Source organism: Pezoporus occidentalis, unplaced genomic scaffold (assembly GCF_034315485.1).
Source record: "Pezoporus occidentalis ecotype Australia unplaced genomic scaffold, CSIRO_AGI_Poc_V1 ctg360, whole genome shotgun sequence".
Lineage (NCBI taxonomy): Eukaryota > Metazoa > Chordata > Aves > Psittaciformes > Psittacidae > Pezoporus > Pezoporus occidentalis.
In genome coordinates, this window is record NW_026915592.1 from 195093 (window position 1) to 217286 (window position 22194).

At 68.1% G+C, this 22194-nt stretch overlaps 3 protein-coding genes across 8 annotated transcripts; all 3 read right to left on the reverse strand.

Annotated features, from left to right (window-relative positions):
• Positions 1-883: 883 nt before the first annotated feature.
• Positions 884-2965, reverse strand: SLC50A1 (solute carrier family 50 member 1). 4 transcript variants are annotated; one of them, XM_062630922.1, is made up of 6 exons: positions 2843-2965; positions 2407-2484; positions 2200-2323; positions 1971-2132; positions 1767-1886; positions 884-1270 (listed from the first exon to the last, which is right to left on the reverse strand). In XM_062630922.1, exons 1-6 carry the CDS (start codon positions 2908-2910, stop codon positions 1178-1180), a joined length of 645 nt encoding a protein of 214 aa, XP_062486906.1. In that variant the 5' UTR covers positions 2911-2965; the 3' UTR covers positions 884-1177. The 4 variants fall into 4 exon arrangements, with proteins under 4 accessions (XP_062486906.1, XP_062486907.1, XP_062486909.1 ...); XM_062630923.1 differs by having other exon boundaries at positions 2858-2963; XM_062630925.1 differs by having other exon boundaries at positions 2407-2533; positions 2843-2961.
• Positions 2966-4005: 1040 nt separating this feature from the next.
• EFNA1 (ephrin A1) lies at positions 4006-6632 on the reverse strand. Its single transcript, XM_062630928.1, has 5 exons — positions 6492-6632; positions 5269-5564; positions 5124-5189; positions 4887-4937; positions 4006-4718 (listed from the first exon to the last, which is right to left on the reverse strand). The coding sequence occupies exons 1-5, from the start codon at positions 6590-6592 to the stop codon at positions 4603-4605; spliced, it is 630 nt and encodes a 209-aa protein (XP_062486912.1). The 5' UTR covers positions 6593-6632; the 3' UTR covers positions 4006-4602.
• Positions 6633-9859: 3227 nt separating this feature from the next.
• EFNA3 (ephrin A3) lies at positions 9860-20926 on the reverse strand. 3 transcript variants are annotated; one of them, XM_062630919.1, is made up of 5 exons: positions 20511-20911; positions 11581-11870; positions 10893-10958; positions 10689-10766; positions 9860-10529 (listed from the first exon to the last, which is right to left on the reverse strand). In XM_062630919.1, exons 1-5 carry the CDS (start codon positions 20678-20680, stop codon positions 10408-10410), a joined length of 726 nt encoding a protein of 241 aa, XP_062486903.1. In that variant the 5' UTR covers positions 20681-20911; the 3' UTR covers positions 9860-10407. The 3 variants fall into 3 exon arrangements, with proteins under 3 accessions (XP_062486903.1, XP_062486904.1, XP_062486905.1); XM_062630920.1 differs by lacking the exon at positions 20511-20911 and adding an exon at positions 18608-18837; XM_062630921.1 differs by lacking the exon at positions 10689-10766 and having other exon boundaries at positions 20511-20926.
• Between the last annotated feature and the right edge of the window lie 1268 nt (positions 20927-22194).

Below are 22194 nucleotides of genomic sequence, written 5' to 3' on the forward strand. Positions count from 1 at the left end.
GGGGGGGGCGGCGGCACCGCCCCCGGGTCGGTGCTGAGGGCAGAGAGCACAGGGCGGGAGCTGCGGCTGCTGTGGGCCGCGGTCTGGGCGCCTCAGTGCCCCCCATGTGCTGCTCACAGCCCCCTGTGGGCTACTCAGGGTCCTCCATGGGCTATTTAGGGTCCTCCATGGGCTACGCAGGGTCCTCCATGGCAGTCACCCCGCACACGGAGGGTGGTGGCGAAGTCTCCCTGCTGGGTACAGCTCCATCCTTGCCATGGGGCCACGTCCCGGTGCTCCGAGCCCACTCAGCTGGAGCCACCCGGAGCCCGCCCGCTGCTCCCGCTCCTTCTCCCGGTCCCGTTCCCAACCCCACTCCCGGTCCTGCTCCCTCCGTGTTGACTTTTCCCAGGCCACACACACAAGGTGTGAACCAGCGCTCGGGCTCTGCCAAGATCCTCGTCACTGCTTCCTTGATCCGCCTGCGTCACCCTCCCTTAATCCTGCCGGGGGGGGGTCTCTTGCCCCATGTGGGGCTCTCCTGCCCCATAGGGGTCTCTCCTGCCCCATGGGGGGGTGTTTGCTGTCACCTTTCCTAAGGCTGTGGTGGCTGTTGTGTAACTGGCACCCAAGCACGCTCCTGTCCCCTTGTTCCTGCGTTTGCTTGGTGGCTTCATTCCAGGTCATTGTTCATCGACTTTGGGTCCATGCCAACTTGTTCAAGCCGCAGAGGCCTTTTCTGTCCCAATTGTGACCAATGGCCCCAGGCTGCAGCTCTGGGGGGGGGGGGTCAGGCAGTGCCATCATCCCCTGGGTCCCATCCGGGGCTGATGCTTCCACTGGGGGCTGCTGGAGCCAGTGGGAAGAGCCCCCAGCCCCACACCAAGGGAAGGAACAAACCCAGCACCGGGAAGTCTCTGATTTATTCAAGGCACTTCAATGGGTACAAAAGAGACTTGGGGCTTCCCGGCAGCTCCGGGCATGGAAGACTGTCCCATGGGATAGGTGGGAGCCTGGGGGGCGCTCCTGGCACCCCAAAGGCATCGCTGAGCCCAACCTGACCTGGAGGGACCAAGGGCTGGGGGGATGCTGGTGAGAATGAACCTCAGGGGCAGGAGGTGGCTCCTGGTGCTCAGCACTGGAACTGGTCCCTGCTGGAGCAGGATGGGACGGGGGGGTCCTTCATGGTGCGGTGCCCTCAGGCAGGGAGGGGTCTGTGGGGCTTGTCCCGGTACCGCCAGAAGAGCCAGAACCTCACAACGCTGGTGACGATCCCCGGCACGTTGGGGACCTGCGGGATGGGGGGAGTGGGTCCGCATCCACCCATGGGATGGGGGGAGAGGGTCTGGATCCACGCAGCTCCTGGTGCTGCCAGGGGGATTTATTGACCTTATAGCATTTAATTAATGGGAATCAATCCTCGTGTCCCTGAGCCCAGGCACGGGCCCTGCCGTGTGACACACGGTGACAGAGCAGGGTCAGCCCAGTGCCACCGCTCAGCTGAGCACCATGGGATGGAATGGGATGAGACACGAGATAGGATGGGCTGGGACAGATTGGGATGGGATGGAATGAGATGGGACAAAATGGGACAGGATGGGATGAGATGAGACACAGGATAGGATGGGATGGGACAGGATGGAATGGGATTGGAGGGGATGGGATGAGAGGGGACAGGATGGAATGAGATGGGACAAGATGGGATGGGATAATGGGATTTGATGGAATGAGATGGGAAGGGGAAAGGGAAGAGAAGGGAAGGGCGCACCCTCATCCCCCCAACGCACCGTGATGTAGGGGTCTTGGAGCTGGAGGCCATAGAGGGTCCAGCTGGAGGAGGCCAGGCAGGTGGTGACAGCGAGGGGGAAGGACAGGCAGCGCGTGGACCTGCTCCGCACCACCCTGGCCTGCAGCAGGACCAGGCTGGGGCAGGGCAGCACCAGTGCCACCGCAGCCCCCCCGGCCCAAACCACCCCCCCGGCCCCACGCACCAGGTCTGCGAGCGGCGACAGGTACATGCTGATGGTGAAGGCGCTGCAGAAGAGCCCCAGGCGCGCCAGGCGCGTCCGCGCGTCCCCCACCACCAGTGTGAAGTAACCGTAGCCCGTGGCCAGCACCGCCAGCAGCGCCAGGCTCTGCAGCAGCACCGCGCGCTGCGGGGGGGCACCGTCAGCAGGAGGGTCCCCCCTGTGCCCCCCCATCAACCCAGGCTGCCCCCACCTTCGCGGGGCTGTAGTAGAGGTACACCAGGATGTAGAGGGTCTGCAGCGCTGCGCCGATGGTGTTGACGGCGATCAGGGTCCAGTCCTGCTTCAGGCACCCGTAGCCCAACCAGCTGAGGTTGCTGTGGGGCAAAGAGGTGCTTGGCAATGGGGTGCTGCCCCCCGGCACCACCGCGTGCCCCCAGTGCCATGAACCCCGCTGTACTTGACGTCAGTGGTGAGGAAGGGCAGGAACTGGATGTTCTCCACGCTCCTGGTTGCCAACATCTGGCGCAGGTCGGACCTATGGAGAGCGGAGCGGGGCAGGATCCTGGGTGCCAGCACCACGGTCCCTGCAGGCAGCAGGCACCCCAAAACCTGCACCCCCTGCCCTTGTGAACCCTAAACCCCACCAGTCCTGCTGCACCCCTCCCATTGCACCCCCAAACCCCCTGCACCAGCACCCAATGGAACCCATTGCACCCCAACCCTCCCACAGTCCCCGTGGGCATCCCCGCGCCCCCCAAACTGGCCCCACTGCACCTCTCCCCATAGGCCCCCCAAACTAGTCCCATTGCCCTCCCCACCGCACCCCACACCCCCTCTGCACCCCCAAACTGGCCCCACCGCCCCCCCACATCGCTCCCCCGTGTCCCGCTCACAGCCCGGTCCCGAACATGGCCACGGTGCAGCCGATGCAGGCAGCCGCGAGCAGCGGCACCGGGGCCATGCTGGGCCGCGGCACCGGGCACCCGCCGGGGCGGTGCTACCCGCGCGGGGCGGAGCGGGGCGGGATGCACTACCGGGGCGGGGCCGAGCACCGGGCGGGGCCCCCCCGCATCGCCCCATGGCACAGAGGGGCCGGGAGGGGAGATGCGATCGGACGGGGCGGATCCGGCCGCCAAGGACCCCGCATCCCCTCGGGCTCCTCACCGGGAGCCTCCATCACTGAGGCCCCAGCTCGCGTCCGGAGCCCATTTGCCAGCACGTGTCCTGCATCCCTGCGCTCCCATCTCCCCAGGACCCCCATCCCTGGGGTCACACATCCCTGTGACCCCCATCCCTGCACTCCCACCTCCCCAGGACCCCCATCCCCACGGTCACACATCCCTGTGACCCCCATCCCCACGGTCACACATCCCTGTGACCCCCATCCCTGCGCTCCCACCTCCCCAGGACCCCCATCCCCACATCCCTGGGGTCACACATCCCTGACCCCCATCCCCACATCCCTGCACTCTCACCTCTCCAGGACCCCATATCCTGGGGTCACACATCCCTGTGTGATCCCACATCCCTGGGGTCACACATCCCTGACCCCCATCCCCACATCCCTGCACTCTCACCTCTCCAGGACCCCATCCCCCTCCCACAGTTCCCACCTCCCCAGGACCCCCATCCCCACATCCCCTGACCCCCATCCCCACAGTCTCCCCACATCCCTGTGATCCCCATTCCCTACGACCCCACCTCCCCAGCCCCAAAGTCTCCCTCCCTGTGATCCCAAACCCCTGCAACCCCCATTCCCTTCCCCCCATGGGGCCCTGGCTGCACTCGGCCCCCTCCACACCGCCCCAGGCCTGGAAGCTCATCCCAATGCACAGGGACGGAGGCGAAGCCGCCACCCCCAAGCCTCGGGAGGCTCCGTGTCCGCAGATGGAGACAAGCGATGGCACCAGCGAACCGCGGCCGTTTTCCACTTCAAAGCCCTCTCCAAGCACCGGCCACTGGAGTTAATTCGCCATGGGCCATGGCTCCTGCCAAGGCCAGGCCAGCTCAGGCACAAGGTGTGGGGGGCCAGAACCCCCCAGCCCCACGTTCTCATTGGTCTTGGTTATTTATTCAAGACAATTGTATAAAAACACGTTAGAAAGCTGTACAAATGGGGGTGCACAAAGCACCCACTCTGGGTGGCGCTGGGGGGGCCCTCCAGCACCGGGGAATGTAAAAGGGAAGGGGGGATGAAGGATGGGGAAGGGGGATGCTCGCACAGCCCCGCTCTGCTGCTCACACATCCAGGCTCCCAGCGCCGGGGACACTGAGGCACCGTGGCCCCGCCGGCAGGACACGGTGGAGCCCCCCCCACGGTGAGCGCCAGTCCCGGCCCAGGGGAACCAGCCCCCGGCTCCCCTCCTGCCCGGGACAGCTCCAGCCCCGGGCTCCGGCTCAGCCTCGACGTCCTGCGAGGGCCGGGGGAGCCGGGGGGGTCCGAGGGCTTTGGCTGCTCGGCTTTGGCTGCTCAGCTTTGGCTTCGGGCCCTCCAGCCCGCTAATACTGACAAACCCTTCCTCTCCTCACCCAGACGGGCACAGGGCAGGCGGCCCCGGGGCACACACGAGGACCACAGGGGTCCCCCCTCCGCTGCATCCCAGCTCCATCCCCAGCGGCCATAGCCTTGGTCCATCCAGGCCCGGCGGAGCAGTCACAGCCCCTGCGGCACCAGGAGGGGCACGAGGAGGCTGATGAAAGTGAAGGGGCTGCTGCTCCTCATGGCTGAGTTCTGCCCCACGCTCCTCAGCACGTGCGCAGCCGCATCATCTGTGCCACGGGGACAGAGGAGCTGTGAGCATCACCCCTGAGGGAGGCACCGGGACCCACATCATCATCCCATGCAGGGCCTGCCACCAGCTCCCCCAGGGACAGCAGTGGGGCCCAGCACAGCCCCATGGCCACGGACCCATCTCTGCCCTGCAGGCACCAACCTACCTGCCTGGATCCTCCCCTTCTGGGTAGAGGCAGGGACCAGCGGTGCCTGAGCTGCAAAGCAAACGCAGGGTCAGGCTTGTGCAGCCCCCAGGGACCCCCCATGGCCAGGCTGCACCAGGGACCGTTCCCCACAGCCACCAGCACCATCCCAGTCCATGCTTGGGTGCCCACACCGGGGCTGGCTGTGACTCAGCGTAGGGATGGGGTGAGATGCAAGGGGGTCCAGGCAATACTCACTGCCTTTGCCAGCCACCATCACCTTCAGCTTCAGGCACGCTTCACCATGGTGGTGAATGGGCTTGGCTGCAAGGGAGGAGGTGGGTTAGGGCCTTGGGGGTACCCAGCAGGACCCCCCCACCCCAGCAGCGCCCCAGGCTCTCACAGATGTAGTAGTAACTGTGCCCCTCCTTGAACTCCTTGCCCAGCGTGAAGGGGGTGAAGCGCTGGAACTTCTCGGAGAACTTCTCAGGGCCGTGCAGGGCGCTGGGTTTGTTGCATTCCCAACGGATCTGCTCCTTGGAACGGGGCTTGCAGGCCTCGTACTCCTCGGGCTCCACCAGGTACAGGGTGTAGCGCTCCATGGCGTGGGGGTCCACGCTCCCCTCCTCGTAGTGTGGGCAGATGATGTCCAAGTAGTCGTTGAGCCGCACCTCCACGGTGTAATCGCTCCACAGGAACCTGCAGCAGGAGGGGTCAGCTCCATGGGGAGAGGTGGGGGGGCCCTTCCCATGCACCCCCAAACCCCCCCATTGATTCACTAGGCCAAGGGACAGCAGAGCAGCTCTTTCCAAAGGGCACCTTCGCTCTGCCCATCCCTGGGCAGCCCCACAGGGCCCAGGATGGCTTTGGGAGGAGGAGCCCCCCCCAGCACCCCCATTCCCAGCGCACCCCGGGAGCAGGGAGGGGACCTGCCCCAGCGCTGCCGGAGCCAGGAGGCGGCGGCAGCGATACCCGTGGGGCAGGCGGCCCGGCTGCAGGGCCTGCTGCTCCCCACACCTCAGCCCGGGGGGTGGCAGCCGGTCAGGGGCCTCGCTGGGGTCCCCTCTTAAAGCACATCCAGACTCGGGGGGATGGGGGGTACCCGCTAGCCCCAACCCCTGCTCACCGCTGGGGGGAACGGACACACGCAGCCCCACAACGGGTCGCCGATGGGGTAACCCCACAGCGCCGGGACCTGCGCGCAGCCGGGGCTTGGGGGGGCCCATCCCAGCCTTCCCCCCCCCCCCGCACATCCTGCCCTGGCGGCAGGAGCCGGGGCCAGTCCCGTGTTTGTCAACAGCTTCCCTGTGCCCCGGCGCCGGGGCTGGCGCCGCGCCACGGCCGCGGGGAAGGAAGAGGCCCCGCTCCCGCTCGGCCCTGGGAACGGAAAGGGCCCCCCCCGGTCCGCACCTGGGCCGGCCCCGCCGCTCCCACCCGCCCGCACCGGGACCCCCCCTCCGCGCACCTCCACCTTCCCCCGGCCCCCCGCGGCCCCGGCCGCGCCGCCCGCCCCGGACAAAGGCCGCCGGGGAGCGCCCAGCCCCGGTAGGGAGCGACGCCGTCCGCGCCCTCGGGGCCGCCGGTGGAGGTGCGCGGAGAGGGGGGGCCCGGTGCGGCGGCACTCACCGGGGGTTGGAGCTGTTCCAGAACACCGTGTGCCGCTCGGCCGCCGCCGCCCAGCACAGCCCGAGCCCCAGCAGGGCCAGGGGCAGCCACCGCCGCTCCATGCGCTCCGCGGGCCGCTCCGCCGGGTGGGCACCGCGCCCGGCCCCCGCCTTAAGTACGGCCCCGCCGCCGCCGCCGCCGCGCCCGCCCCGCGCCCCGCCCCGCGCACCGGGCGAGACACAACAACAACACCGCGGGCAGCGCGGGGGGGGGACGGCTCCAAGCGCTACCGGTACCGGGCACCAGCACCGGGCACCGAGACCCCGGTACCGGCCGTGGGGGGGGCGGCATCGCCCCCGTGGTGCTGCGGATGCGCGGGCGGAGGCGGGGGGGGAGCCCCCCGGAGGTTGACGGCCCCTCGAGAGCTGCGAGTGAGGTCCCAGTGATGGGGGGACCCTCGGACCCTCCCCGTGGGAGCCCCCTTATCTGGGGCGCTGGATCCCAGTGAGCGGGGCTGGGGGCTGCAGTGGGTGCTAAGGAGGTGCTGGGGAGAGGACAGGGGCAGCTGCCCCCATTCTTGCCCGCATCAGCTGCCTCGGCCCTCCCAGGGCAGCACTGCACAAACCCCACACACGTCCCTTGCTGTTGTTTGCTCTGTATCGCGACATCCCCCCCCCCATTGCCCCGGTGTGGGGTGAGGGGCTGCAGTGCCCCGGGCAGAGCAGCCGCTCTTTATCCATCTCCATGTGCCCCAGCGCGGATCCCTCCTCGCTCAGCCCTGCAGAGGGATGCTCCGTGGTGGGAAGTGATAACTCAGCCGCATTTGCAAAACAACTTTCCTCTTGTTTATGACATAATGATCCATTGATCGTGGGTAATGTTGCGTGCCCGCCGCCGCAGCCGTGCGAGCAGCGCTCCCCTGGCACCCGCAGGGGCTCAGGCAGGCGCCGGCACCACGGCCCTAACCACAGAGCGGCTCTTGGCTCCGGCAGCCCAGGGCTCCCACGAGGCCAAGGTGTGGGGCTGGTGCCCCACATCCCCCCTGCACCCCCCATGTCTTCCCCATGTCCCAGCCTCTCTCCCACGGGAGGGGACCTGCTGCCTCCCTTTCATCCCGCCTCGCTGTGGCCAGGCCTGACATCATTCCCTGCGCCGCGATGACTGTGCGAGGCCTCCTGCTCCCGGGAAGCTGGCGCTGCCGTGGCTTGCACAGGGGAGCACCTCCCGGGAACACCCCTGGGATCACAGCGCCAGAGCGCGGCACGTGCAAACCGCAGGGACCGGCACAGCCGGATGGATGGTGCTGGAAGCCGGTCAGCGCCGGGTCCCGGCATCGCCCCGATGCTGCCACCACCACACAGAAACAGGCCTGTGCTGGGGGCTTGTGGAAACTGAGGCAAGCAGCAGCCATGGGGGATCCACACTGGATCCATCCCTGGGATGTGGTACCCGGCACACGGAGCCAGGGCTGGGAGCCAGGTCCCAGCATCACTGCCCTGCCTGGCCCATGGCAAGAGCACGGCCCCACATCGATGGCTGCACTGGGGAGGAAGGACAAGCTCGTGTCCCCTATTAGGCAGAGCTCCAGGGATGAGCTGGGGCTGGAGGGGGCCCCGGTGCCTCCCAGTGCTGCATCACTGGGGGCTCAACAGTGGAGCATGAGCCATGGCAGGGACAGGGGTGGGCAGGATCACATATAGGGTGGTCGGCAACCCATGCAGGGTGGTACCCACCCACATGAGCACCGCGGGTGCCAGCGGTGCCGTGCACATGCCTGTGGTCACGGCCGCGCCGCTGGTGTGTGCTGGGCAGGGACCGCTCCGGGTGCCCCATTCACAGGGCAAAGGTGAAACCGTTTCACCCCGTTCCCGGCACCCCCGGTGGCACGGGGCAGGTGGGGCCGGGCAGAGGCCGCCGAGCTCGTGACCAGGGGTTTATGGCCGCTCGTCCCGGAGCGAAGGCCGCGGTGACGTGCAGCGCTGGCTGCGTGCAGCCCGGCAGGTAGGCACGGCCCCGACGCCAGAGCCGCAGCCCCAGGGCTGCCCAGCCACGCCAGGCCTTTTGCTTGGCCGGAGCGAGCAGGATGCTCCCAGCCCTGCCTGGGCAGCACCGATGCTGCCAGGGGCTGATGCAAAGGGGCGGTCCAGCCGTGCCCAGCCCCCGATGGAAGCCCCCCCAGTGCCGCAGGAGGCTCCTGGCTGGTCCGGTGCCACGCTGCACCTTGCCTAAGGGCACAGAGCAGGACAGTCGGTCCCCACGGAGCGGGAACCGTGCCATGCAAACACAGCAGAGTGGTGCCAAGGTCGAGGCAAGCAGCGGGAGGGATGTCGCAAGCAGAGCTCACGGTGCCACACGGTGCCAGGGTGGCCGTGGGTCCCCTGCTCCTCAACACGATGCGCCCCAGCACAGCTGTGGGCTCCCCAAAGCACTGCACTGTGTGCCGCCGGCACGGCCCTGTGCCACAACAGGGGCTGTGCTGGACCCCACGGCCGGGTTTGGTCCTTTGGGGATGCAGCTGGACCCCGCACCCATAGCCCCAGGGGCAGAGGCTGTTGACACCCATGGATGGGGGGCTCCGCAGTGGGGCCAGGCCCGCAGGAGCAGGCAGGGGGTGCCGTGGGGAGCCCGGCGCCTGCCGGCAGCGCCCAGGACCCGTCGGACGGGTTCTCCGGCTCTTCCCGCACCAGGACAAGCCCGGGCCGGCGGGACACGGAGCCACCGCCCAGCAGCGCCGCTGCCGGGGGGGGGAGCGGCCGCCCCAACGCCATGGCGGGGGGAGCCCCCCATGTCCCAGCCTGCATCGCGGGGCACCGGGGCTCCCCTGCACTGCTGGGGCCATGGGTGCTGGCTGCAGGGCTGGGTGCACCCCACTGCTCCCAGGGACACCCCCTTCGGTGGGAGCCCAGCCCCAGGGAGCCCCCTCCCCTCACATCCCCTTCCCTCTGGTGCTGGAGGGCTCAGGGGTGTCCCCATGTCCCAGAGCCATTGTGCAGTGTGTGCCGCATGCCCCCAGTCGCAGCAGAGCCAGAGGTGCTGGAGGGGGACAATGTGGGGAGTCCCATGGGGAGTCCCATGGGGCTCCCAGGCACATTGGGGTGCCAGCCTATGGCCTCTCGCCCCATTCAGCCGGTGGTGATGGTGAGGAAGGTGATGAAGATTCTCCTACACCCACTTCTCCCCAGCCATCAACACCGCAGGGACCTGCGCCCAGTGTGGGACCCGTGCCATGGCCACACACTGCCCTTACCTGCAGGTTGTGTCCATGCTTCCATCTGCAGGCAGCGCCCATTCCCAGCTGGATGCTCCATGCCTGGGGGGCAATGTGATACCCCCATGTGCCAGAGGCGCTAAGCCCATGGTGATGGCACGCGCCACGACGTGACAGGGGGTGGTTTTTTTATCCTTTTATTATGTTTTGTAATAGACTAAGAGCAGAATATGAAAATCACCAGCCAAAGCACTTGAAAAAAAGGTTCAGACTGTTTTTTTGTTCGGTTTCGGTTTCTTTTGTCCCCAAAAAGTGTCTGTGCGTTTGCATAGGTCGGGTCTTCACGGAAGACGAGGAAAATCCAACACGTTAGACTATGTACAAGCCAGCCCGGGGCCAGCACCGCTGCCTATGGTACAGTGTAGATAGATCTCTATAGTCGCTCTCTGTACAGTATGTATAGACTCTATATAGGTATGTACAGGCTGCCCAGCCCTGGGGGCCCCAGCCCTGGGCACCGGCAGGACGGTGGCAGTGGCCGGTGCAGCACCAAGCCGCATCCCCGCAGACGTGGCTGCATCCATCGGGAAGGGTGGAAGCGCCAGGCGGGATCGGTCCCTGCCCCGTGGGCGGCTCTGTGGGCAGGGGTTGGTGGTGCAGAGGGGACGGGGGTCCCGGGGGTCCCCGCTGGCTGTCAGCAGGCGGGGGGGGGGCCCTTCGCACCGGGAGCTAGGAGGCCAGCAGCGTCATGAGGAAGAGTGCGGCAGCCACGGCCAAGGGCAAGTGTTCCCTCTTGGGGCTGGTGCCGCTGATGCTCTTCTCCAGCTTGGGCATCTCCGGGTTGAAGTTGTCTGTGGGGAAGGAAGGAAGAGCAAGAAGAGGGTGAGGGTGGCATTGGGGCGGCCCCAAACCCCTCACCCCATGGCTGGGGCGCCCCCACGGGTGGCGGTGGCTTTGGGGGGGGGGCACAGACACGCGGCGCGGTGGGGCCGGGGCTCTGCTGGACTCACCCAGGTCCTCGATCTTCACCTCGGGCCGCAGGGTGAACTGCGGCAGGGTGGGCACCGGCTTCTCCCCGGCGTGCGACGCTGCAAGAAGGAGACAGGGATGGGGACGGGGATGGGGACTGGGATGGGGACCATGCTCCCGGCCGCCTGGTGCCACAGCGCCCCCCGGGGGGGACCCGCCGCCCCCCGCAGCCCCCGGGCACTTACTGGAGGCGCAGCACACGAACACCTTCATCTTGAGGCAGGCGCGGCGGTGGTTGTGCGTCGGGGTGGCTGCAAGGACAGAGCGGGCTGTGGGGGGGCTGGCATGGGGTATGGGGGGGGCTGGCCCTGCCTGGGGTGAGACCTCGGCTGGGGGGAGGCAGCAGCCGCATTCTGCACCCCCTGGAGTTAAACCTGCAGCAGTACCCTGCACCCCCAACACCCACACCCTGCACCAGCACCCCCCAGCACCCCCATCCTGCATTAGCACCCCCAACACCCACATCCTGCACCAGCACCCCCCAGCACCCCCATCCTGCACCAGCATCCCCCAGCACCCCCATCCTGCATTAGCACCCCCAACACCCACATCCTGCACCAGCACCCCCCAGCACCCCCATCCTGCATTAGCACCCCCAAGACCCACATCCTGCACCAGCACCCTCCAGCATCCCCATTCTGCATCAGCATCCCCCAACAGCCCCATCCTGAAACAGCATACCCCAGTACCCCAATTTTGCTCCCTCATACCCTCATCTCTCCCCATGCCTCATGACCTCTCAACTCTTCCCATACCCCGTCCCTTAGTCTGGGGCACCCACTCCCGCGGTACTAGTGGAGGTTTAGGCATGGGGGGTCCTGGCCAGGATGGGGATGCAGGAGGGCCCATGGGGGTGCTGGGGGCGGTACGTACAGATGTAGTAGTACTCCTGCCCGGCACGAAATTCGTAGCCCAGCGAGAAGGCACTGTACCGCTGGAACTTCTCCGAGAACTTGATGGGGCTGTGGGGCGCGTGGGACCGGTTGCACTCCCAGCGCTTGAAGCCCTGGCTGGTGTTGCAGGTGCGGTACCCCTCCGCGTTCACCATGTAGAGCACATACTGCTCCAGCCGGTGCTCGGGCACCGAGGCGTTGTAGTGCGGGCAGTAGATATCCAGGTAGTCATTGACGTTCACCTGCACCGTGTAGCCCTCCCGCCGCAGGCTGCAAGGGGACGGGGGGGGCAGCGGTCAGGGACCCCCCTGCACCTTCCCAAACACTGTGTCCCCCTCCTCAAAAGGACACAGGCTGGAGAAGGGCCAGCTCCCAGAGCAAGGAGCCCAGGGGGATGCTCAGCGTGGAGCCCCCGGCACATTGGGACCCTTCAGCCCCATGGACCCGCATGTGGCATCACCGGCTCAGGAGGGCGCGGGTGCTGCTGGGGATGATGCTACGGGTGCCACATGCAGGGTGCAAGGCAACAGGCACAGGAGGCAGCGCTGCTGTGTCCTGCCGGCAACGTGCGGCAGCACCAAGGAGGGGACAGACGCAGCGGGGCAGCCAGACCCGGACACAGCCACGGGCACTGCGGGACGCGGCTCCTGGTCCTCACCGCGCAGCCCTGGGTGCGGCGGGTGCTCGGCGTTCCCCAGCCCCACGACGGCCCCGGTCCCGCCACGCGCCGCAGCTCTGAGAGAGGATTTCTCACCCCGCTCCGGCTAATCCCGTTAGTTCGTTAATGCCATAAAGGGTGGCCCTGGGGGAGCCTCATTTACATTGATTAGGAGCAGCAATCCCCTCAGATCCACTCAGGAGAGGCTCCGCTGGCTCCTAATCCGCGGCCGATGGAGATCCCGGCCGCAGTAATCCCCGCTGCCGCGCTGACCCGCTGCTCCTGCCAATTAATTACAGCTCTGCCCGAGCTGCCGCGTTAGCACCGGCCCTCGCTCCACTGCCCAGCCCGCCCGCTGCCCCCCCGGGCCCGCTGCATTGGGGGTCCTGCAGTCGGCAGCGTCCCGGCACGTGTGGAACCCTGCGGTGCCTCGCTCCGGCTCGGGGCCCCTTTCCCCGCTTGTCATAGGATCATGGAATGGTTTGGATTGGAGAGGACCAAAAAACTTACCCAGCTCCAAGCCCCTGCCACTGGCAGGGACCCCTTCCACTGGAGCAGGGTGCTCCAAGCCCCTGTGTCCATCCTGGCCTTGAACACTGCCACGGCTGGGGCAGCCACAGCTTCTCTGGGCACCCTGTGCCAGCGCCTCAGCACCCTCCCAGGGAAGAATTTTTGCCCCATCTCAAACCTAAACTTCTCCTGTTCCAGTCTGAACCCATCACCCCTTGTCCTATCGCTCCAGTCCCTGATGAAGAGTCCCTCTCCAGCATCCCTGTAGCCCCCTTCAGACACTGGAGACTGCTCTTGAGGTCTCCACGCAGCTTCTCTTCTCCGGGCTCAGTGTTCTCAGCCTGGCACAGCCCATCCCCACCGGGCAGAGCAAATCCGAGTCTGCAAACGCAGCACTTGGGGTCCCCTCACCCCACGGGGGGGGTCCTGGCCCCCCTGGGAGCGAACCCGGCTGCCAGGGCTGGGCAGGCAGCGGGCAGGGCTGCGTGTGCAGACGCCGCACCCAGCACCAGCGCCCCCGGCGCTGTTTGGGGAGCCCCGGCACCCCGCCAGCGCCAGCGTCCCCCAGTGCCGGGCGCAGGGAACCGGAGGGGTCCCGATGTCTGCCGCAAAGGGAGGACCCAGGCAGCGGGGGCCGTGGGGGGGGTCCCGCAGCCCTCATCACCCATGGGGCAGGGAGCCCCACGCGGCACCTCCCGCGCCGCGCAGCCGCTATCCCGGCACCCGGCGGGCAACTCCTGCGCCAGCGAGGTGCTGAGGCAGCCACCCTTGCTCAGCAGCGGGGCGCCGGGACCTTTCATCTTCCGCCTTTGATGTGGTGGGGAGAGGAGGGGGGAGAAAAAGGCTTGTTATTAAAGAAATGGCCCCGAGGATCAAATCGCAATTAACTCCGTGCGGGATGCAGGGCCGGGACGCGGGCGCGCCCCAAACGGGGCCGGTGCCCACCGCCGCTCTGCCATGGGAGTGAGGGGCTGGCGGAAGCGCATCCCCAGGTCTCTGTGCCCGCAGGATTGACTCCTTGGTTCGTCCCCCACCCTATCCTGTGGGGCTGGGATCGTTCCCCTGCAGCGCCCAGCGCTGGGGCACCCCAACCCCCAGGACTTCACACTGGGGCTCATTAAGAACGTGGCTCCTGGTAAACAGCCTCGCTAATGAGCGCTGCCCCATTGGACCGGGGCACACCAGCACCACAGCAAAGGGGCACGGGGCACCCCAGATGGGGCTCAGGAGCCCTGCTCTCTATGGCAATGAGCCCCACGGGAGCTCACAGGCATCAGAGCATCGGCACCAGCTGTGGGGCGGGGAGGAGTGGGGGCAGGAGAATGGCCACAAATGGCTAGAACCAGGGGCCCTGGAAGCAACTTTGGGCACGACACTGTGTCCCTGCCATGCTCGGCTCCGGCACCACGGGTGCAGAGCAGCACCCACAGAGCTGGGTGCCCCCCAGTGCCACCCCCAGAGCACCCTGAGCTGTTCCTGCAGCACTGCCCGGCAGCACAGGGCAGGAAGCACCAGCGACAGGCGACCTGTGTGAGGATGGAGCCCCCCGTCCTGCCGGGGCCGCGGTGCAGTGCCCGAAGGGTTAAGCGCAGGAGCCGAGCGGGCAGCATCACTTCTGCACGACTGCGTTTTTAGAGCAGGGCTTTGCGAAGGCAGCGGTACCTTCCAGCAGCCTGTCTGCGCTGGGCAGATGGATGTCCCCTGGCAGCACCGTCCCGAGCACGGGCTGGGCTCGGCGCCCACCGGCTCCGCACCGGCGGGACCCCGGCTACCTGGTGCTTCACCGCGGAGCAGGGGCGGCAGCTCCGCTTCCACCCGCTGCCGTAGACCCGCGCGGAGCGCCCCTGCGCTGCCGGCAGCGCCTGGTGCACTGCAGTGCGAACCGGCGCACCCAGACCCCTGCCCGGACCTCCCCCCCGCGCCACGGACACATCCCCGCCGTGCGGAAAGGCCTGGAAGGGGGCACAGCCGGAGCTGGGCCCAGCGCCCCGCGTTGTGAGGACTGATGTGGGTGAGGGCGCGGTGCCCCCCAAGCACTGAGGTGCCCCCCCCCAAGCCCAGCTTGGCCCCTTTGTTTGGCTCCAGGAGCGTCGCGCTTTTGGCACACCCGAGGCGCACCGATCGGAAGGGAACAGGAAAGCGCCATTGATTTATGTGGTCCCATCCCAGCGGCCGCGAGAGGCGGAGGCGCATCCATCCCCGCGGCCCGTCCATCGGGACAGACGGAGCGGGCTCCCCCCTCCCCATCGCCGGCCCCCCCCACGCAGCAGCGCTGCACAGTCACGGCGCCCAGACGGCCGCGCACACGCGTGTGCAGACAGTGCCTGCGCCGCAGCCCACGCGCACGAGTGGCACAGTGCCACGGCACGGCCTGGCACGGCAGGGACCGCCAGCCCGCCCGCCGCAGCCACCACGGGCACTGCTGGCACACGGCGTCCCCGCGGCCACCTCCCTGCTCCGGGAACCGGAGATGGGGGATGCGGCACCAGGCACTGTGGGGCCATGGGGCAGTGCCCGCTGTGGGGTGGTGGGTACAGCCCTCAGCAAGCAGCCCGGGACCCCCAGCACTGCCCCACAGGTACCCACTCACCCTCCATCCCTATTGACGGCCACAGGATCCCTTTAATCCCTGCTAAAGCCCGGACCTTCCCGCTTTGCTAACAAGATCAATGAGGTTTCTAATTGGGTTTTAATTAAACCATCAATCTGCAACCAGTGACTCAATTACCAGCCTGGGCACAAGCAGGTAGCCCCGGCCCTGTTGCACCCCAGGACAGCCCCCATGGTCACACCCCATGGGATGCCACGGCCCCTTCTCCCATGGGAACGCTGCAGGCCCTGGCAGTGCTGCCAGGGTTCGGTGCTGCCTGGCACAGTGACCCATGGCACCCCCAGTGCCACAGCTGGGACCCATGGGTGGCAGGGGGCTCTGCACCCCATGGGACCAGCCTGAAGGGCACAGCCATGGGGTGGGGGGTGGCAGCTGATGAGCATCGAGCTGATGCGATGGAGAGATGCAGCAGGGCACAGCCCTAATATCAGGGTCCAGCCCCAGTGTCTACAGAGGACGCAGGGATTTGGGTACCCCCAGACCCTCCCAGGCCCCCCCAGCAGGTGCAGAGCAGGGCCACGGCTCTGCTCCTGGGCCAGATGCTCCCCTGGCAGTGGCAACTCCACACAAGGGCTCTCGAGAGCCAGCTCCAGCTCTCACCACCTGCAACACAAACTCAGCCATATAGAAGCTGAGAGTGTGGCAGCGGCACCGGCAGCTCTGGGGAGGCCACCCATGATACTGGGGCCTTTCTGAGCACCAGTGGGCTCTGATCCCCCTGCCTCAGCCATGCACCAGCACCCTGTGCACCCCGTGTCGCAGCAGCCACCTGGCTTCCCCATGGCGCTGGGTGCCATGAGGCCTCAAGCACCCAAAGCAGAACCAGGGTCACAGAGTGGCTCTGCTCTGGGGGGCTCCTGGGGACTGCAGCAGCGGGAGGGGGAGCTGGCCATGCCTGTGCCAACACACGGGAACAGAACCTCCATTCCCTCCTTGGCACATGGGAGACCCAACCGGCATCCTGGCACGTGAGGGCCTGGCCCGGCTGGGGACACCCCTCGCCTGGGGAGCCCTCGGCCCTACACCATGGGGCACCCCAGAGACGCACATTCCCTCCCCCAGGGATGCCACCCCCTCGACGCCAGCGCCGGGGCAAAGGCTGCCTCCACCTTTGCCCTCTGTGCCACGGTGCCTTCCCAGCAGGATTTAGGAGCAGGGGGCAGGGACCGGCCAAAGACCGTCCCATGCCCCTGGGGCTCACTCGCTGCCACCGGCAGAGACAGCAGGACAGGCAGAAAGCACACCCGGACCAACAACCTGACGGAGCAGAGGCACCAGACCCCACCTTCACACCTCCCCGGAGCCAACCCGCCTGCACGGGGTTCACTGCGTGCTCCATGGCCTGCCCAGCCCGACAGCACCACCCTTGTCTCCCAAAGCACCCCTGGGACCACGGTGGTCTCCATGGAGCAGTCCCTCACCAATGGGAGCCGCAGTGGGAGATGCCACCAGTTTGTGGGGTGCCCATCACAGCCTCCCAGGAGCACCTCGGGGCTGAGCCTGCAGCACCCCCAGTCCCCCAGAGAGTCCTGCGCGGCCGCACCAGCAGGTTTATCGCTGGGATTGCAGCGGGGTTGCTGGGATTTGCGGCTGCGGCCCAGGGAGCCTCGTTCCCCCCATAATTTATCTAATCCAGACACTTTGCCGTGCGGCTGTGATTGCGGACGAGCTGCCTCACAATAAATATCAGCTCCGGAGTCCCTGGGACACGTCTCTGCCGCAGCCGCCCCCACCGCGTCGCCCGTGCCCTGAGCCGGATGCTCGCAGTGGCCGCGCCAGAGACGTGTGCGCAGCGGGTGCGGGTGTCTGGATGCGACACCCCCACATCCGCACCCTGTGTCCCCCCCCGGGCCGTGGTGCGTGGCTCCGGTGATGGCACCGGTCTCGGTCGTGGCAGGGTGATGGCACCCGCCAACGCCCCGGCGATGTCACGGTGAGGGGGTGAGGCCATGGGTGAGAGCGCGCGGGCGCAGGGGATGCCGAAGCGTGGCCAAGCACCTCGCCATTGTGCTGCGCCTCGGCACGTCGCACACACGCACGATTTATGGGGCCCGAGCTTCCGCCTGGAGACACAACCTCAATGGGAGGGGAAGGCGCTGCGGGGAGGGGGACACACACACACGTCCCCTCAGCACACAAAGGGGTGCGGGGTGGGGGGAGCCCGTGGTACCCTGGCACAGCCCGGTACCGGGGGATGCTCGGCTGGGTATGAGGCCCCGCCACGCCCTCGCACCGGGAATGGGAGATGGGTTCAGCTCCGGCTCCCCACGGACCCACCGGGCACCCGCGCGGTCCGCACTCCCATCCGGCCCTGCCCATCGCACCCCACACCCGGGTCAGCCCCATCGCACCCCCCCGCACCCGGTAAAGGTGGGGGGGGCAGGGGGCGAGGGCAAGGCTCAGCCCCGGTACCGGGCACGAGGGCGGTGCCGGGGATCCGGGGCCAACACCACGGCTCTGCTCCCGGCGGCGGCTCCCACAACACCTCCGCTCGCCCCCCCCCGTCACCCCCGCACCGGGAGCTCCCGGCCCCGCCGCCCTCGGCACTGCCCAGGGCTGACCCGGGCGGGCGGCGGGTACCTGCCGGCCCCCCCCGCGGTGCCGCCGCTGCCGCTCCCGCACCCAGACAGGCGGGGGGGGGCGTCTGGCGGCGCGAGCGCAGCACCGAGACCCCCTGCTCCGGCCGCCGCACCGAGGCGGGGGGGGACACGGACCCGGTCGTGCACCTCCCGCGGTGCCCCGGTGCCCGCCGCGGGGCGGGTCAGCGCCCTCGGGAAGGGTGGGAGGGGGCTCAGTCCCCCGGTGCCACCGACCCACCCGGCCCCGGGGACCCGCCGCAGCCGCCGCAGGTCGGGTCGGTCCGGCCGGGCGGCTGCCGCCCGCCCCTCGGTGCGGTCCCCGCCTTCGCGGGCAGGGCGAGGTGCGCGGGGCCGACACCGGCACCCGGGGGCCCGGCAGCCCCGCCCGCACGGGGGCGCCGCGCAGACACCGACACCGGGGGGTCCCGCAGTCCCGGGGCGCCCCCCCCCGACCGTCCGCCCCCCGCCGCCGCCGCCGCCCCCCCCCCCCCCCCGGCTCCGCCGCTGCGCGCATCCTTCAGCGCGACCGCTGCGCGCCCCCGCCGCGTCCTTCCCGGCGGCGCCCCCCGGCCCCGGGGACACCCCCCACCTTACACCGCCTCCCGGTACCGGTCCCGGCGGCCTTCCCCCGCACCAGCCCCGCACTCACTGCGGGTTGGAGCTGTTCCAGTGCACGGCGTGCCGGTTGGCCAGGGCCCCCGGTGGCCCCCGGCCCGGCAGCAGCAGCAGCAGCGGGAGCAGGGGCAGGAGCGCGGGCAGCCGAGCAGCCATCCTGCCGCCGCCGCGGAGCCCCGCCGCGATCCCGATGAATGGAGAACGGAGCCGGAGCCGCCCGCGCCCCGCGCCCCCGGCGCCCAGCTCCGCCCCGCGCGCGCCCGCAGCCGCCGCCGCGCCCCCGCGCGCGCGCCCGCAGCCGCCCCGGGCCCGGCTGCACCGGCACCGGGCACCGGGGCCGCCTCCCGCGGTCCCGCTGGGGTCAGGGGCCACCGGAATCTTACCGGGACCCCAAGGATAGGGGCATGAGGGGCGGCTCCTATTGATACTGAGGTCTCACTGGGACCCCTGCAGGTGCGGGGACCAGGACTGTGTCCCGCCGGGATAAGATGTTGTGGGTCTTAAACAGGACCCCAGGGGTGGAGGCACCAGCACTGGGTCCCACTGACATTGGGTCACCCTGGGTGGGAGCAGTGGGGCTCAGGAACTATCCCCATGGGCCCATGTACCTGGGAGTCAGTGCCCAGAGGGTCTTTGCGGTGCTGCTGCCAGCACCATGAGGGTCACACGTGTCCGGAAAAGGGTGGGCACCCATCCACTCACCACCGGCACGGGGCCACGGTGCCAGAGGAGCAACAGCCACAGTGCCAGGTTCTCCAACTGCCTCATCCTGCCCCAGGAGCCTGCATGTGCTCAAGCACCCACGCATGGGGCTTGTTCCCTGGCTCTCTCCGACACCCCTGCCTTGTTTCCCCCACAAGGATCAATGGGGCAGAGGTACCCCGGGATACGTGGGGCCAATGGGTGCTCTCGTGATGCTGGTTCCCCCTGGTGCAGGAGGGGATGGAGCTGGATCCTTGGCCAGATCCCTTAGCAACTGCGGCGCGGTACCGCCCGGCGGTCCCATGTGCCAGGTGATCCACGCCCTGGCACACGTGTGCGCACACGAGCAGACACACGCAGCTCACCGGGGCCTGCCCCACGGGAGCACCAACACCGACCCAACGGGCCCGGCTCCCGTTGGATTTGGCAGCACCAGGAGCTTGCAAATGAAAGCAGGAGGGAGGCACTGAGCCAGGGCTGAGCTGGCTCATGGTCAAACACCACGTTCCGAGTCCCCATGTCCCCACTGCCTGCCACGGTGGCTCCATGGCCTGGGCAGGTGACTCGCTGTAGCTGCCCAGTGCCATGGTCATGGGGGTTTCTGGCTCCCCAAAGCTGTGGGGGAGCTCGGGACCCCTTGAAGCCCCTTTTTGTGCTCCCTAAACCCCTTTTGTGTGTGCAGATGCTGCCCCTGCCCATAGAGGAACATGAGGATGGTGGTGGCCAGGGTCTTGCTGAAGCCCCACACTCTTCCTCAGCACCATGGGGACCCAGTGCCAGTGATGCTGTGCCACAGCCCCACAGCCCCATCCCTGCCGGTGGCACCGGGGGCCCAAACCCCCACCGGAGCCCTGCCGGGAAGGGGGAGGGGGCCGGTGGAAGGGCCCCAAGGACCAAAAAAAGCCTCATTAATTATTCATCTGGAGAAGTGAAGAAAACACAACCCATGGAAAACGGCCCTGGGGGGGGGGGGGAATGTGAGGGGCGCTGGGGGGGTGTGCAGGTGCCGGGGCACCAGGGGCTGCTGGTGATGCCGGTCCCTCCCGGTGCACCCACAGGGCCGGGGCATCCCGGGGGGGCTGCGCACCTCTGGAAGGGCCCCGGCAGCACCGCGCCGCCACCATGGAAACGCCATGGCTCGGCAAACCCATGGCAACACACACCTCCACATGGAAACCCCCCCGCTCATGGCAACGCGAGTGCCGCCGCCAGCACCCGCACGCAGCCGCGCTCACCCTGCAGCTCCGGGGCACCCCGGTGTGCGGGGCCACGGCGGGATGCAGCCGGTGCTCTCGCGGGGACACTGGTGACCGGAATCACCCTTTGTGCACACGCGTGGGGGTGCTGGCAGCCCCGGGGCTTGGCGGTACCGAGGGGGCTGGGATGGGTTTGCTGACCACAGCATCCCTGGTGGGGACACTGCAGGCGGGTGGCTTCGCTCCCGGGAGGACAGGAGAGGCCTCAAGGTCTCCAGCAGCGCTTGAGCACGAAGCGGCCCTGGCGCCCCCCGTCTCCATCACCCTGTGCAGGACCAGCAGGTCTCTGCTGCACAGCAGCGGGGACTCAGGCAGAGCCCCCGTGCACCGGCTGGGGCAGTGGGCACAGGGGACCCGCTCTGCCCGCCCTTGTTAATATTTAACCGCGGCTTCCTGTGACAGCATGTCGCAACCGCAGAGCAGAGCCGGCATTCAATAAATCATCGCGCCCGGCTGGGAGCCGGGGGGGGGGGGGGCCGCGCCCAGCGGAGCGAGAGGGGGAGTCCATAAATAATTCATTAAATAAATAAACATGGCGAGAGGAGGAGGCAGGAGCGGAGCCGAGAGCGCGGCCAAGGCGGGCATCAAATATTCACCAGCCGCACCTCCACGGCCCCAGACGCGCTGAGCTCAGGGCTCCCTACCTGTGCCGGCACATGACCGGCTGGACACGGCAAGAACATGACAACGGCACGCGGGGCCGAGCCGCAGGGACACGGCACACGGGGCAGGGAGCAGCACCGGAGCATCCGCATGGTGCTCCCGGCTCCTGCCAGCTGCTTCTGGCAGCGCTTAGTGCCCACGGGCAGCCCCGTGCTGTGCACATGGACGGGCTTGCAGTCGCCCTGCTCCTCGTTGCCCCTTCCCTTTCCTATCCCCGTGTTGGTCTTTATATTTGAATGAAGGCCTCATGGATGGTCATGCCATGTCAGCGTCTCAGTGTTGAGCTCTGGGTGCGGTACCCCCGGCGCTGAGCCCCCCGCACCCAGGCAGAGCCCAAACCTCCCAGGTCCGCCCTTGGTGTGATGGCAGCGAGATGCAGGGTGAGGATGCGGCACGGGGGGTGAGGATGGGTGGCAGCGCTTCCAGCCAGCTCCCTATTGAACCGTGGGTCCAGCTTCATGCTGGGGGGTGGAGGTGGGCATGGGAGTGAGCCGTTAATTAGCACTGCAGAGCTGATTGAGGTGGAGCAGAGGAGGGTTCCTGGCCAGCTCGGAGCAGGGTGGTGGTGCTGGCACAGAGGAAATCAGCTTCCTCGCAGGGCTGGTTCATGGCACTGGGGCTGCTCCCGCTGACCGGCGGGGAGGAAGCCGCAGGCTCCCTGCCCTGGGTGCGCAGTGCCTGGGGCCCGGAAGCCTGGCTCGGCCGTGCCACATCCCTGGGCACGCAGCGGTGCCGGGTGGGAAGTGCCAGCATCCCGCTCCTCGTGGTTCCCACGCCGTCCTGGCATGTGGCCGTGCCACAAGCAGGTAACCCAGAGGCACCAGCAGCACCGCACTGAGCTCACCTCCTGCCAGCCCATGTCACGGTGGGTGCCCCACCGGGTGCCAGGGTCCCGGTTGCCCCCTTTGCCACATCCCGTGCTGGCGGCGGGGGCTACCTGGCAGGCAGCGCCTGAGTCAGCAGCCAGCACCGGGTGACTCAGCCGGCTCCTCTCCACCCG